This window comes from Schistocerca americana, chromosome 2, assembly GCF_021461395.2.
Source record: "Schistocerca americana isolate TAMUIC-IGC-003095 chromosome 2, iqSchAmer2.1, whole genome shotgun sequence".
Lineage (NCBI taxonomy): Eukaryota > Metazoa > Arthropoda > Insecta > Orthoptera > Acrididae > Schistocerca > Schistocerca americana.
In genome coordinates, this window is record NC_060120.1 from 110,576,481 (window position 1) to 110,592,564 (window position 16,084).

Sequence of the window (16,084 nt, forward strand, 5' to 3'; positions counted from 1 at the left end):
CGGCCAGAGGTGGTTGTTCTGGGTACTGATTTCTCAGGATCTATGCACCCAAATTGCGTGAAAATGTAATCAAATGTCAGTTCTAGTATAATATATTTGTCCAATGAATACCCCTTTACCATGTGCACTTCTTCTTGGTGTAGCAATTTGAATTGCCAGAAGTGTAGTCTTGACCATAGGAACACGATTCTTTAGCCAAACTATTAAGCTAACTGGTATGTTTAATCCATGTGTGGGCCAACTGAAATAAGTTAACAACTGAGAGGGTATTTTCAGCAACACGGAGCAACAGCACGCAGCGCTTTACAATCTTGTCACAAGAGCATGCGGTGTTCGCTGAGTATGGGACAGTCAGCAGAGTCAGAGCAATCTCATGGCCACATCGATCGCCTGCTCGTTCTCCCTGTGATTTTTACCTGTGGGGCCGGCCGAAGTGGCCGTGCGGTTAAAGGCGCTGCAGTCTGGAACCGCAAGACCGCTACGGTCGCAGGTTCGAATCCTGCCTCGGGCATGGATGTTTGTGATGTCCTTAGGTTAGTTAGGTTTAACTAGTTCTAAGTTCTAGGGGACTAATGACCTCAGCAGTTGAGTCCCATAGTGCTCAGAGCCATTTGAACTATTTTACCTGTGGGGCAGATTGATGGGTCACGTATACTGTAACCATCCTCACACACTGGAAGTGCTACACCAGAACACTAAAATCGCTATTGATTCTCCCCCTCAGGCAGAGCTGACAGGAGCGTGTCACACTGGTAAACCGAGCACAGCGCTGCGTTTCAGACAACGGTGGCCCTTTCCAGCAAGGGTCATCCCGCGTCAGTCTCATAGAAAATACTCTCTCAGACAGAAAGAAAAAAACAACGATGCACTGTGAAGAAACTAGCGGCATGGTACGGAAATCGGTATATGTGACGTACATGTTCAGAAAAACTAATTATTACAGTTTCATAAAAACTGGATGATTTATTCAAGAGTTTCGCAAATTGGGAAAGTCAATAACGCGCTGGACATTCCTCTGGCTCTTATGCAAGCACTTATTCGGCTTGGCTTTCATTGATAGAATTGTTTATGTCCACCTGGGGGATATCGTGCCAAATTCTGTCCAATTGGCACTTTAGAACATCAGAATCCCGAACTAGTTGGAGGACCCTGCCCATAATGCTCCAGACGTTCTCAACTGGCGACAGACGTTGCGACCTTGCTGGCCAAGGTAGGGTTTGGCAAGCACGAAGACAGTCAAAGTTCTCGCCGTGTGCGGGCGGGCATTATCTTGCTGAAATACACTACTGGCCATTAAAATTGCTACACCAAGAAGAAATGCAGATGATAAACGGATATTCATTGGACAAATATATTATACTAGAACCGACATGTGATTACATTTTCACGCATTTTGGGTGCATAGATCCTGAGAAATCAGTACCCAGAACAACCACCTCTGGCCGTAATAACGGTCTTCATACGCCTGGGCATTGAGTCAAACAGAGCTTGGATGGCGTGTACAGGTACAGCTGCCCATGCAGCTTCAACACGTTACCACAGTTCATCAAGAGTAGTGACTGGCGTATTGTGACGAGCCAGTTGCTCGGTCACCATTGACCAGACGTTTTCAATTGGTGAGAGATCTGGAGAATGTGCTGGCCTGGGCAGTAGTCGAACATTTTTTGCATCCAGTTCAAATGGTTCAAATGGCTCTGAGCACTATGGGACTTATCTTCTAAGGTCATCAGTCCCCTCGAACTTAGAACTACTTAAACCTAACTAACCTAAGGACATCACAAACATCCATGCCCGAGGCTGGATTCGACCCTGCGACAGTAGCGGTCACGCGGTTCCAGACTGTAGCGCCTTTCACCGCTTGGCCACCCCAGCCGGCCTGCATCGAGAAAGGCCCGTACAGGACGTGCAACATGCGGTCGTGCACTATCCTACTGAAATGTAGGGTTTCGCAGGGATCGAATGAAGGGTAGAGCCACGGGTCGTAACACATCTGAAATGTAACGTCCACTGTTCAGAGTGCCGTCAATGCGAACAAGAGGTGGCCGAGACGTGTAAACAATGGCACCCCATACCATCACGCCGGGTGATACGCTTGTATGGCGGTGACGAATATACGCTTCCATTGTGCGTTCACCGCGATGTCGCCAAACACGTATGCGACCATCATGATGCTGGAAAGAGAACCTGGATTCATCCGAAAAAATGACGTTTTGCCATTCCTGCACCCAGGTTCGTCGTTGAGTAATGCAGCCATGGTCTCCGTCCTGATAGTCCATGCTGCTGCAAACGTCGTCGAACTGTGTCGTGCAGATGGTTATTGCCTTGCAAACGTCCCCATGTCTCGACTCAGGGTTCGAGACGTGGCTGCACGATCCGTTACAGCCATACGGATGAGATGCCTGTCATCGAGACTGCTAGTGATACGAGGCCGTTGGGATCCAGCACGGCGTTCCGTATTACCCTCCTCAACCCACCGATTCCATATTCTGCTAACAGTCATTGGATCTCGACCATCGCGAGCAGCAATGTCGCGATACAATAAACCGCAATCGCGATAAGCTACAATCCGACTTTTATCAATGTCGGAAACGTGATGGTACGCATTTATCTTCCTTACACGAGGCTTCACAACAACGTTTGACCAGGCAACGCCGGTCAACTACTGTTTGTGTATGAGAAATCGGTTGGAAAGTTTCCTCATGTCAGCACGTTGTAGGTTTCGCCACCGGCGCCAACCTTGTGTGAATGCTGTGAATAGCTAATCATTTGCATATGACAGCATCTTCTTCCTGTCGGTTAAATTTCGCGTCTGTAACATGTCATCTTCGTGGTGTAGCAATTTTAATGGGCAGTAGTGTAGGTTAGACATGAAGGGCGACAAATGTGGACGTAGGATAGAGTGAACGTCCCGCTGTACTGTAAGGGTGCCACGGAATGACGACCAAAGTGTCCTGCTATGAAAAGAAATGGCACCTCATATCATCATTGCTAGTTCCAGAATGAGATTTTCACTCTGCAGCGGAGTGTGCGCTGATATGAAACTTCCTGGCAGATAAACCTGTGTGCCCGACCGAGACTCGAACGCGAGACCTTTGCCTTTCGCGGGGAAGTGCTCTACCAACTGAGCTACCGAAGCACGACTCACAAGCACTTGCCCGCGAAAGGAAAAAGGTCCCGAGTTCGAGTCTCGGTCGGGCACACAGTTTTAATCTGCCAGGAAGTTTCATATCAGCGCACACTCCGCTGCAGAGTGAAAATCTCATTCTGGAAACATCCCCCAGGCTATGGCTAAGCCATGTCTCCGCAATATCCTTTCTTTCAGGAGTGCTAGTTCTGCAAGGTTCGCAGGAGAGCTTCTGTAAAGTTTGGAAGGTAGGAGACGAGGTACTGGCAGAAGTAAAACTGTGAGTACCGGACGTGAGTCGTGCTGCGGTAGCTCAGTTGGTAGAGCACTTGCCCGCGAAAGGCAAAGGTCCCGAGTTCGAGTCTCGGTCGGGCACACAGTTTTAATCTGCCAGGAAGTTTCATCATTGCTAGTTGTCGGTTCACATTGCTGACGACAGTCAGATTGGTATCCAGTTGCTGTCTGGGGCGTGTCCAGACACGTCTTCGCTAGTCGTCGTGGCTCAGTTCGTACCGGGACCCATCACTGAAGGCAGTTCTACTCCACACAATGAGATTACGAGGGGAAGTCGTGTCTGGAGACAACCCGGACAAAGTGCGATACCAATCTGACTCTCACCCGCCAGATGGCCAGACAGCTATGAGTGATGGTTTGGGGTGGCATTTCATTTCATATCGCGGCCCCTTTTGTTGTCATCCGCGGCAGCCTTACAGCGCAGCAGTACCTCAACCCCTCGGTAGGACTGTATTCATGTGGTCCTGATCCCTCGATTCCGACCTCGGTTTTTGGGAGGTTTCCGTTAGTTGTAAGGAGAATGCCAGAACTGTGAAGCCCCTCCCACTTATGACCAATTGGGATCCCACATCTGCAGTACGTTTTATTGTCCTTCATGGCAGGCCATCCCGGGCTTACATTTCAGCAAGATAATGCCCACCCGCGCAAAGTGAGAGTTTCTATTGCTTGTCTTCGTGCTTGCCAGACCCTATCCTGGGGCCGGTCGCGGTGGCCGAGCGGTTCTAGGCGCTACAGTCTGGAACCGCGTGACCGCTACGGTCGCAGGTTCGAATCCTGCCTCGGGCATGGATGTGTGTGATGTCCTTAGGTAGTTAGGTTTAAGTAGTTCTAAGTTCTAGGGGACTGATGACCTCAGAAGTTAAGTCCCATAGTGCTCAGAGCCATTTGAACCATTGAACCCTATCCTGGACAGCAAGGTCGCCGTATCTCTCACCAGTTCAGAGCTTTGGGAGCGTTATGGGCAGGGCCTTCCAACCAGCTCGGGGTTTTAAAGACCTAACTTGCCAATTGGACATAATTTGCACTATATCCCTAAGGAGGACATCCAACAACACTGTCAATGAATGCCAAGCCGAATAACTGCTTGCTTAAGGTCCAGAGGTGGTCCAACGCGCTATTGACTTGCTGAATTTGTGAAGCTCTTTTGTGCGGCTGATCCCGGCGGAGGCTCGAGCCCTCCCTCGGGCATGGATGTGTGTGTTTGTCCTTAGGATAATTTAAGTTAAGTACTGTGTAATCTTAGGGACTGATGGCCTTAGCAGTTAAGTCCCATAAGATTTTACACACATTTTTTTGAAGCTCTTCCTCTTGAATAAATCATCGAATTTTACCGATTTCCATGCCATTACCATAATTCCTTCGTGGTGCGTTAGTATGTTCTTTGGATGTGTGTATGTTTGAACGACTGTGTGTGTGTGTGCGTGTGTATGTATGTGTGTGTGTGTGTGTGTGTTTGTGTGTGTCTGAGCGTGTATCTGTCTGTATGTCTCTGTGTGTGCACGCGCTTGTATTTTCCGGGAGAGTTTTATTTTGCTCTCTCTGTACGTAGTACTGAAGTAGTAGTGACTAAAGTTGTGGTTTAGAAGCCACTAATGCCACCGAGAACAATATTACAGATTATAGCTGGACTTCTGGGAAAGTTATTTTCGCAGACATGCCGTGCGCTGGCCGTATCAGACGGTGCACGCAACACGTTGGGGCGGATATGTTGTGGCAGACGCCGTTTGGCGCGAGGAAGGGCGTGGTGCCAGCTGCACAGGCTGTGCGTAGCCCTATTGTAAAAACTGTTAACTGTAAAACCGGCACCCGGTACCTTTTGTCAGGCCTAGTCGCAATCTGTTGATACGTCTGTGTCAACAGACAATCATTACCTCGCACAAACGTCGCAATTTACAATCTGCTCGCAGGCAGTCTAAAGAGCGTCCTGTCGCAGAGAGTAAAGTCATCACAACACTCTATTCAGTAGAACAACATACACCTACAAATGTATATATACTTTACACATACACAACATTTTAAATTGTGGCTGCCGGCCGCTGTGGACGAGCAGTTATAGGCGCTTCAGTGTGGAACCGCGCGACCGCTACCGCTGCAGGTTCGAATCCTGCCTCGGGCATGGATGTGTGTGATGTCCTTAGTTAGGTTTAAGTAGTTCTAAGTTCTAGGGGGCTTATGACCTCAGATGTTAAGACCTGTAGTGCTCAGAGCCATTTGAACCATTTAAATTGTGGCTTAAATAATATGAACGGAAGATAATGTTTCAGATCTATGTTCATGTGGCCCTGATCCCTCGGTTCCGACCACGGTTTTTGGGATATTTCCCTTGGTTGTGAGGAGAATGCCAGAACTGTGAAGCCCCTCCCACTTATAACCACCTGAGCTCCCCAACCTGCTCCGCCGTTAGCTTGATTGACAACTGGCTGAACGGAACAGGGACTCGTTAATGGGCCGGATGTCGATCAGCCCGCTACACTCTTTCGGATGGAGAATGAACACATACCAAAAGACACGAAAACCTTCTCCTTCCCAGGGCGTCGTAGGTATTCTGCACATGCAGAGCAAATCACTAACCTGACTTAGCATGCAGATGAGTTATTGCAGTTTTATACTGTCTAGGAACTCTTTTTGGCCGGGACAAGCTCTGCTTCTGACCAAGGTTTTCAGTAAGTTTCTCTTGGTCATAAGGTGACTGCTGAAAATGGAAGTCCGCTCCAAATATTCCCATTTGACTCGCTACCAGACCGCCCGATATGTGGCAGCAAAATCCCTGACTCTCAATGGGTCAGCAGTCGAAGAGGCCGCTCTAACTTCGGGATAACCTCTAAACAGGGTTTTAAAAAATTGCAGAACCCTCTGCACCTGTTGAGCAAATCATCGTCTTTGTATACACATACACCGCTTATGTTTGACGTCAACGTGCAATAACCACTCACAGGCGGCAGGCGGCATCACTAGAGGTGGAGCTTATGCAAAACATGTCGGGGGGGGGACGCGGTAAACAGTGCTGTCGTCGTAATGCGGAAACGGAGCGATTTGTCTGATGTCCAAAATGGAATGATCATTGACTTTCGGGCCGAGAGTGGACGCATTTCCAAACGGCTAAGTTTGTTGACCGGCCGCATGCCACCGTGGGTTAAGGGGAGGTTTACTATCTTTTGGTTCAGAAAATTGATTTTTTTAAATTGCATTTCTGGATCCATAAAAGTGTTTAGAATCCGCCCCTCAAACGGTTTTTTCGAATACGGAACGGAAACGTTTGCACCTACCTGAAATCGGCCTTTTTCATGCACCAGTTTTTTTCTTTCGGAGGACGAGTTATTGAACCGGTGCTTGAGAGGAAACCCACAAAATTCAAATGAAACTTTGAACGCGTGTGTTTGGATTTGCATTCTGGTGCGAAGACTGTGGAGATTGCGAATTTCCTGGCAGTGAGCAGCTTCAACGAAGGTTTTCAGTAATTCTGAAGACCATGACAACAGTGGACGTCACCCTGGGACTCTATTCGACGCAGTTCGCCAAGCATTCGGACGACCACCGGATTCAAGCGGCCGAAACCCGCTTGTCACCGGCCGTACGAGCGGCTCTGGAGCAGCGCAGAATGGCCCAGATAGAGGAGAACGCCCTCATTGAGGAAGAGGAAGGACTAGTTTGTGGGGCTGGAATAGCAAATTGTACGTAAGCTGCATAATATTGCATTTTATACGTAGTCAAAACTTCAAACGCGTTTTTCTCGAAATGACTTTTTTTTTACCCCGTGGTATGTTAACTTCAAATCTACTGAACCGATTGGTATGATTCTTTGTTTCTGACGAAGCTAACTAAATTTTCTAGGAGTTCTACCATTTTTATTCCGATAAATCAACTATAAATGTTTTTACGTGGCCGACGAAGTCGAAAAATCGATGAAAAAACACTATTTTTGTCAAATGGCCGCCATTTAGTTTCCTATGGTACAAATAACTTAAGCGAGGTACAACTCCTAAAGAATCTTATATACTTCGCTAAAATCAACTCAATTTTGATTTCAGACTAAAATGGTTCAAATGGCTCTGAGCACTATGCGACTTAACTTCTGAGGTCATCAGTCCCCTAGAACTTAGAACTAATTAAACCTAACTAACCTAAGGACATTACACACATCCATGCCCGAGGCAGGATTCGAACCTGCGACCGTAGCGGTAGCCCGGTTCCAGACTGTAGCGCCTAGAACCGCTCGGCCACTCCGGCCGGCGATTTCAGTCTAGCTGCCTGACCTGTGACATACCGCGCGTGGAGGTCTACATCGAAATTTTGTTTCGTTCCGACGGCATTTCCGCCTTTGCTCTTCGACATTTCTGGTCGAAAAAATTCCAGTTTGTAGAATAAATATCAATAGACATTTTGACCAAATTTGACATTGATATCTATAACATGTCCCGAGAAAAAAATTCTCAAAGAACATGCTTTTTTCGGGCCATAGATAGTAAACGTCCCCTTAAGTATTGGGAAAATGGGCTGTCCAAAACCGGCGACGAGGCAACTGTGATGCACAACGGGCCATAGATGACTGGCGTGAACGATGGCGGCGAATGGACGTACGTTGTTGAACAACTGACCACCCAGGTGAACCAAGTGGCTATCAACGGCGTTCCACAACGACCATTCAGCGAAGGTTGCTGCGTATGGGCCTCTACAGCAGGCACCTAGTTCATGCACCCATGCTGACAGCAGTTCATCGGCAACGAAGGATGGAATTCGCAAACCAGTATCGGAACTGGATGTCCACTGAGTGGCGGTTGGATCGTCGGAAGGGTACAGGACGGAAAAGGGAGCGTTACTGTCTGGGTAATGTTTTCGTGGCAGTATTCCCTAGGTGATCTCCTCATTCTGGAAGGCACAATGAATCATCGCACGTATGTATCTATCGTTGGGGACCATTTCCACCCCTCCATACAATTTGTTTTTCCTGGACATGGTGGCATCTACCAGCAGGACAATGCAATGTATACACAGCTCGCAGTGTACGTGCGTGGTTCGATGAGCATCACGATTAGTTTACTGTACTCCCCTGGCCAACAAACTTACCGGATTTAAAACCGGTTGAATCTGGGGCACCTCCTCGATCGAACTATTCACGCCGTAGATCCTCAAGCGCGAAACCTAGCGCAGCTGGTCGGCATGGCTCCACATACCTGTCGGTACCTTCCAGAAGTTCATTAATTCTCTTTCTGCACGTCTCGAGGCGGTCCGCGCTGCAAATGGTGGTCAGACTTTTGACAGCTGATCACATTAATGTAACTGGACAGTGTGCAAACAAATCTGCTTGCACATACACTAGACTCTCATTTTTCTTTATCCGGTACAGATCACAGGATTACTGCTGATGCTCAAAACTACAGATGTAAGGCATTGCAATCCATGTACGGTCACCCTGGTGAATGAATTTCTCGCTGATAAAAATACCCATCAGTTACTCTGGTCAGCGATATCTACATCACGGTTGAACAACGTGTACAATATTAAATGTTGCAAAAATTTTTCGCTGGTGCCATCTGCCCGCAACCTTAATAACCACTGCTGTAGCGAGACTATTCTTCATAAATTTATTTCAGGTAGAAACCATATTTGTATTCCTGTAATTATTTTAGAAAGTGAGCATTAAAATTTGGTTTAACACTATCGCCATAACGAGTACAATATGTAGTATTAATAAAAACAACTGTAGACTAAATTTTTAATTGCGTTCATAGGAGACTTATTCTCAGTAAAATTGGTAAACCACTATTTAAAAAGAAGTTATAGTCGGTGGATTATATCCCCCCCCTTTTTCCCCTTCATCGGTCCGGGTCCCCCCCCCCAACACCCCCCCTCCCCACCCACCCACTCAACCACCCATCTGCCGCTGTGTCGCCTCCACTGTGCTGGTTTAAGTGGATGCTCAGTGTTGTGCATCCCCTGTCGGTGTTGCGAACAGCCACCATACTGTCGCTAGTTGTGTTTTTATCTCATGCGAACAGAAACCAAACTGTCGCAGTGTTTTTTAATTGTGCATGTCTCCTTTGTGTGCGTCTTCCTCCGCATCATCAACGCTTTTTGGTATTTTACGTTCCGCCACTTTCCGCCATTTTATTGTTTTTAACGAAGTCACCGTTCTATCGCCTTTTTATGTACTGTTTGTTCTCTCACCATTGTTAACTTTTCTCTTGGCTGTAGAGCAGAGTATTAAGCTGCTGTCAGCCCGCCCCTCCCCAGGTGTGTGTGGGGGGGGGGGGGGGGAATCGAAAATCAATAAAGGAAAAAAAATGGGGTAGAACATCTCATCATATCCCCATCCCTTCGCACCCACATCGAACATTTCCGCTATGCTACACTATCTGCAACCTAGACTACAATAACCTTATTATTTCCCCTCTAATCACTAATTGCCACATCTATACAAACAAATCCCAACGTCTCACCTACACACGATCCATATCCTATCCCAAGGCGTCTTGAACCGACTGTTTCTCCCACACAATGTAATCCCCCCCCCCCCCCCCCCTCCTCGCCCCAATATTTATCCCTTCTACCAACTACAACTCTTCCCCACCTCTCCCACTCCACATCTGGGCTGCACTCACCTTTTTCCTCTTCATCGATTACATTCTTCTTCGATTACATTCCCCTTGTTAACACTGCCTTGTTCACGCATCAAAGCTCCTCCCCACCTTCTGTCTTCCCACTAGGCACTCGAAATGTATGTTCATCTCCATTGTGTCCTACCTACCGGACCCCTACATTTTTCTACCCATACCTCTCAACCCTATAGAACTGTTCTCTCCCATTCAAGTCCATCACCTTTTAAGTGAAAGTTCAATGCTGTTTCTCAAAAGAACGTCACCTTCTGTCTTGTTGTTGTTGTGATCTTCAGTCCTGAGACTGGTTTGATGCAGCTCTCCCTGCTACTCTATCCTCTGCAAGCTTCTTCACCTCCCAGTACCTACTGCAACCTACATCCTTCTGAATCCGCTTAGTCTATTCATATCTTGGTCCCCCTCTACGATTTTTACCGTCCACACTGCCCTCCAATACTAAATTCGTGATCCCTTGATGCCTGAGAACATGTCCTACCAACCGATCCCTTCTTTTAGTCAAGTTGTGCCACAAGCTCCTCTTCTCCCCAATTCTATTCAATACCTCCTCATTAGTTATGTGATCTACCCATCTAATTTTCAGCATTCTTCTGTAGCACCACATTTCAAAAGCTTCTATTCTCTTCTTTTCCAAACTATTTATCGTCCACGTTTTACTTCCATACATGGCTACACTTCATACAAATACTTTCAGAAACGACTTCCTGACCCTTAAATCTATACTCGATGTTAACAAATTTCTCTTCTTAAGAAACGCTTTCCTTGCCATTGCCAGTCTACATTTTATATCCTCCCTACTTCGAACATCATCAGTTATTTTGCTCCCCAAATAGCAAAACTCCTTTACTACTTGAAGTGTCTCATTTCCTAATCTAATTCCCTCAGCATCGGCCGACTTAATTCGATTACATTCCATTATCCTCGTTTTGCTTTTTTTGATGCTCATTGAACCATACAGTAAAGTTGCATGCCCTCGGGAAAAATTACGTCTATAGTTTCCCCCTTGCTTTCAGCCGTTCGCAGTACCAGCACAGCAAGGCCGTCTTGGTTAGTGTTACAAGGCCAGATCAGTCAATCATCCAGACTGTTGCCCGTCCAACTACTGAAAAGGCTGCTGCCCCTCTTCAGGAACCACACCTTTCTCTGGCCTTTCAACAAATACCTCTCCATTGTGGTTGCACCTACAGTACGGCTATCTGTATCGCTGAGGCACAGAAGCCTCCCCACCAACGGCAAGGTCCATGGTTCATGGGGGGCCTTTTGACTTATTAGATCTTAGGTCTTCCAAAGCTCTTTTGAACTGTGATTCTAATATTGTATCTCCTACCTCTTCTATATCGACTCCTGTTTATTTTTCTATCAAGTCATCGGACAAGTCCGCCTCTCTCATAGTGGCCTTCAGTGTGCTCTTTCCACCTATCCGTTCTCTCCTCTGCATTTAACAGTGGAATTCACATTGCACTCTTAATGATACCGAGCTTGTGACACCTTAACTTTTCCCGGCGAATTGAATGTTCAAATAACTTACGGGTTTACTGCCGGGCGACATCGTAGAACACCGCCGATATTTCGACAGGAGCACACTCTGCCATTCTCAAGGCACAAATGCAAGGAAGAAGAAATGTGCAAGAAAATGTAATACCTCGGTTCACAGAGGTGTTGAGTAAACAAATTTGTTTCGACATGTGCTGACTTCCACTTACTTTTTATTCAGTGGTCAGTACCACCAACAGACTGATGAAGTTGCTATGGGAAGCCCGTTGTCACCTATTGTGGCCAATTGGTTTATGGAGGACTTTGAGGAACGTGCATTGGAGTCAGCGACCTTGAATGGTGAATCCACCCGAATATTCAGTTCACTATGGAGGTGGAAAAGAATGGATGCCTTCCCTTCCTTGATGTGTTGGTCAGAAGGAAGACTGATGGTACGTTGGGATATTCTGCTTATAGGAAGCCTACCCACACTGACTTGTATCTGCGAGCTGACAGTTGTCACCATCCAGCTCAGCGTGAAAGAGTACTTCGCACCTTGGTTCACAGGGCCCACTTTATCTCAGACCCTGAAAGTTTGGCAGCTGAGCTCTCACATCTTGAAGTCGCCTTTCGTGAGAATGGTTATAGTGAGAGGCAGATCAAACGTGCGTTGCGCTATCAGCCTTCTGTGCAACGGGTGAGTGACGATAGCAACGAAGTGGCAGCTAAGTCTACGGCCTTTTTGCCTTACGCAGGAAGTATTTCCAACAGGATTGGCCGTATTTTGCGGAAATGTGATGTGAAATGTGTTTTTCGACCACCTTCTAAGATCAAGGCCCTGTTGGCGTCCGTAAAAGATGATCTTGGTTTGCGTAAGGCAGGAGTCTATCGTATTCCTTGCAGTTGTGGCATGTCATATATTGGTCAGACAATCAGGACTGTGGAAGACCGGTGTATTGAACATAAGCGTCACACACGCGTACAACAGCCGAGCAAATCCGCTATTGCAGAACATTGCCTTGACACCGGTCATCCTATGGAATACAACAACACGGAGATTCTGGCTTGCACGTCCAGCTATTGGGATACTGTTATTAAGGAAGCAGTTTAAATCAAACTATCAAGCGACCTTATTAACAGAGATGGTGGATTTTGTTTAAATGCTCCTTGGAATCCGGCTGTGCCTCTCATCAAAAACCAGAGGGACAGAATTAGTGCTACCCTACCTGCTGATTAATAGTAACTATCGATATTTCTGATGTTGGGTATCTTTGTGTTGACACTTGTTCTGTGTGTGGTATCTTCCTTGTTTCTCCTCTGTGAACCGAGATATTAAATTTCCTTGCACATTTCTTCTTCCTTGCATTTGTGCCTTGAGAATGGCAGGGAGTGCTCCTGTCGAAATATCGGCGGCGTTCGACGACGTCACCCGGCAGTAAACCCGTAAGTTATTTGAAGATACCGAGCTTGTTTTTAATTTCATAGAATTAATTTCGTAACTTTAGTTTTTCGATTTGATAATTAAAAATGGTACGCTTAACTCTTCCACAAAACGGCAAAACTAAGGAACAATAAGCTGGAACACGTTACAGAAACGAAGCAACAAAAGGAATGTCTTCCAGTTGTGACCACGCCGGACGGGAAGTCGGTGGTGCCTCCGTAGCACCAGACAGACGCCGCACTTACCGTGGACTGCATGAGGTCGAAGCATTCCTTCTTCTCGGGGTCGGTGTCGTAGCTGTGGAGCGCCTGGGTGAGGCCGCGGTCGAAGCCCGCCTGCAGGTGACCGCGGTACGCGTAGATGGAGACGGCCGCACCCACCTCCAGGATGAAGATCACCAGCAGGAAGGCGCCGTACTGCCGACACAACACGGGGGCGCCCGTCAAACGGAGTGCGGCTGCCGACTCCACATTCGTAACACTATTTGTTTACGGTTCATTTAAATTGTTATAACTTTTTTCTTACTTTAAAATTTTCGCATATTGGTATCATATGGTATCATAGAGTCGAGGGGCATGAAAGGGAAGCAGTGGTTGGGAAAGGAGTGAGACAGGGTTGTAGCCTCTCCCCGATGTTATTCAATCTGTATATTGAGCAAGCAGTAAAGGAAACAAAAGAAAAATTCGGAGTGGGTATTAAAATTCATGGAGAAGAAGTAAAAACTTTGAGGTTCGCCGATGACATTGTAATTCTGTCAGAGACAGCAAAGGACTTGGAAGAGCAGTTGAACGGAATGGACAGTGTCTTGAAAGGAGGATATAAGATGAACATCAACAAAAGCAAAACGAGGATAATGGAATGTAGTCAAATTAAATCGGGTGATGCTGAGGGGATTAGATTAGGAAATGAGACACTTAAAGTAGTAAAGGAGTTTTGCTATTTAGGGAGTAAAATAACTGATGATGGTCGAAGTAGAGAGGATATAAAATGTAGACTGGCAATGGCAAGGAAATCATTTGTGAAGAAGAGAAATTTGTTAACATCGAGTATAGATTTAAGTGTCAGGAAGTCGTTTCTGAAAGTATTTGCATGGAGTGTAGCCATGTATGGAAGTGAAACATGGACGATAACCAGTTTGGACAAGAAGAGAATAGAAGCTTTCGAAATGTGGTGCTACAGAAGAATGCTGAAGATTGGATGGGTAGATCACGTAACTAATGAGGAGGTATTGAATAGGATTGGGGAGAAGAGAAGTTTGTGGCGCAACTTGACTAGAAGAAGGGATCGGTTGGTAGGACATGTTTTGAGGCATCAAGGGATCGCAAATTTAGCATTGGAGGGCAGCGTGGAGGGTAAAAATCGTAGAGGGAGACCAAGAGATGAATACACTAAGCAGATTCAGAAGGATGTAGGTTGCAGTAGGTACTGGGAGATGAAGAAGCTTGCACAGGATAGAGTAGCATGGAGAGCTGCATCAAACCAGTCTCAGGACTGAAGACCACAACAACAACAACGGTATCATATTTTCTGTAGATGTAAAGTGTGCTATACTGGAGTTTGAAGTTCTTTGCATTGTATGTGAGTAATGTATGTAAAATACTATGTAAATTGTTTATTACGTTAAATAATTTTCTGATGACTTTTGTTTTTAAAAATATTTGTGTGTATCAATTGTGTATGTTGTAGGCCTGATACAGGCACACACTGTTTTCTATTAAAAAGATAGCATGAGAACCATGAACCTGCTACTCCTGTTACCACATAATATTTTATTTGTTATGTAAGGATATCATGCTTAACACAATCAAAAGCTTTAGCCAGATCACAGAATATTCCAAGTGGTAATAACTTTTGATTTATTAATTCTAATATATCGTCTGTAAAAGTGAATGTAACTTGATCAGTTGACAATCCTTTCCGAAATCCAAACTGATAGTGAATGAGAATATTTTTCTGTACTAAGTGTTTATAAAGTCTATTGTACATAACCCTTTCAAACCCTTTCGAAAATATTGCCAATAATGAAATGCGATAGAATTTTTCCACTGGTGATTTGTCTCCTTTTTTTGTGTAATGGTTTTACAATAGCATATTTAAGCCTATCTGGAAAAGTACCACTGTGTAGGGATTCATTACATAAGTAACTCAGTATGTCACAGAGTTCTGAGGAGCAACATTTAATTATGGTAGTGCTGATTTCATCATAACCACCGGAACATTTGTTTGTAAGAGAGATGATAATATTAGAAATCTCTTTCGGTGAAGTAGGACATAGTTGAATTTTGTCAAACTTCTCCCGAAATGCATTTTTTAAATATTTTAAGCTGTCTGCTGAGGGACTATGCCAACATAAGTTGTCTGCTACTGAAAGGAAAAAGTTGTTGAAAGTGTTTGCAATTTTAGAGGTATCTGTAATCAACTGATTATTTACATTTAACATAATTTCCTCATTTGCCTGATTAGTTTTTTCTGTTTCACTTTTTACTATATTCCATGTAGTTTTTATATTGTTAGTAGAGGCAATCATTTTTTCTTCAAAATAAATACATTTTGAGGTTCTGATTACTTTGTTTAGAATTTTACAAAATCATTTGTAATGTGATTTAGGTGTGTAGTCATCGTTTTCCCTTGACATTAAGTACAGTCTTATTTTTGTTTTGCAAGATACTTCTATTCCATTTGTAATCCAAGGTTTTGAAACATTTAATCTATTTGCTTTGATTACTTTCTTAGGGCAGCAGTTTTCAATGTGACCTATGGCCGTATTAGAGAAGCATATTTTTCATTTATCTTGGGTGAATTGTATACATATTTCCAGTCTGTACTCCTCAAACAGTTTTTTATACCTTCAATTCCTGTTTCATTTATTATTCGTATAGTTTCCCGCTTCCTGTTACTAGTTGAATCAGACTGCACTATATTAAATGTAATAAACGGGGCATCATGATCTGAAAGGCCATAAATTAATCCGAGTATCCTGTAAAACAGACTTAAGAAGTGCCAATTTAATATAAAGGGCACCATTTAAATTGTTTTTTTGTGTAAATAATGAAAAAATTTCCTTCATTTTGCAAAGTGTTATAGTAAAAGTTTGCTTATGAAAAATTCAGTCAGAGTAAAGACAAGTTACTAGAATCTGTT

The 16,084-nt window shown here is 45.0% G+C and overlaps 1 protein-coding gene across 1 annotated transcript in view; it reads right to left on the reverse strand.

The window, feature by feature from the left end:
- Positions 1–16,084, reverse strand: part of LOC124593728 (tetraspanin-7-like) — a 165,661-nt gene that overhangs the window by 49,617 nt on the left and 99,960 nt on the right. Inside the window, exon 3 of the mRNA XM_047132052.1 lies at positions 13,189–13,359. Within this exon, the coding sequence (XP_046988008.1) occupies positions 13,189–13,359 (171 nt within the window). The remainder of the gene's footprint in view (positions 1–13,188; positions 13,360–16,084) is intronic.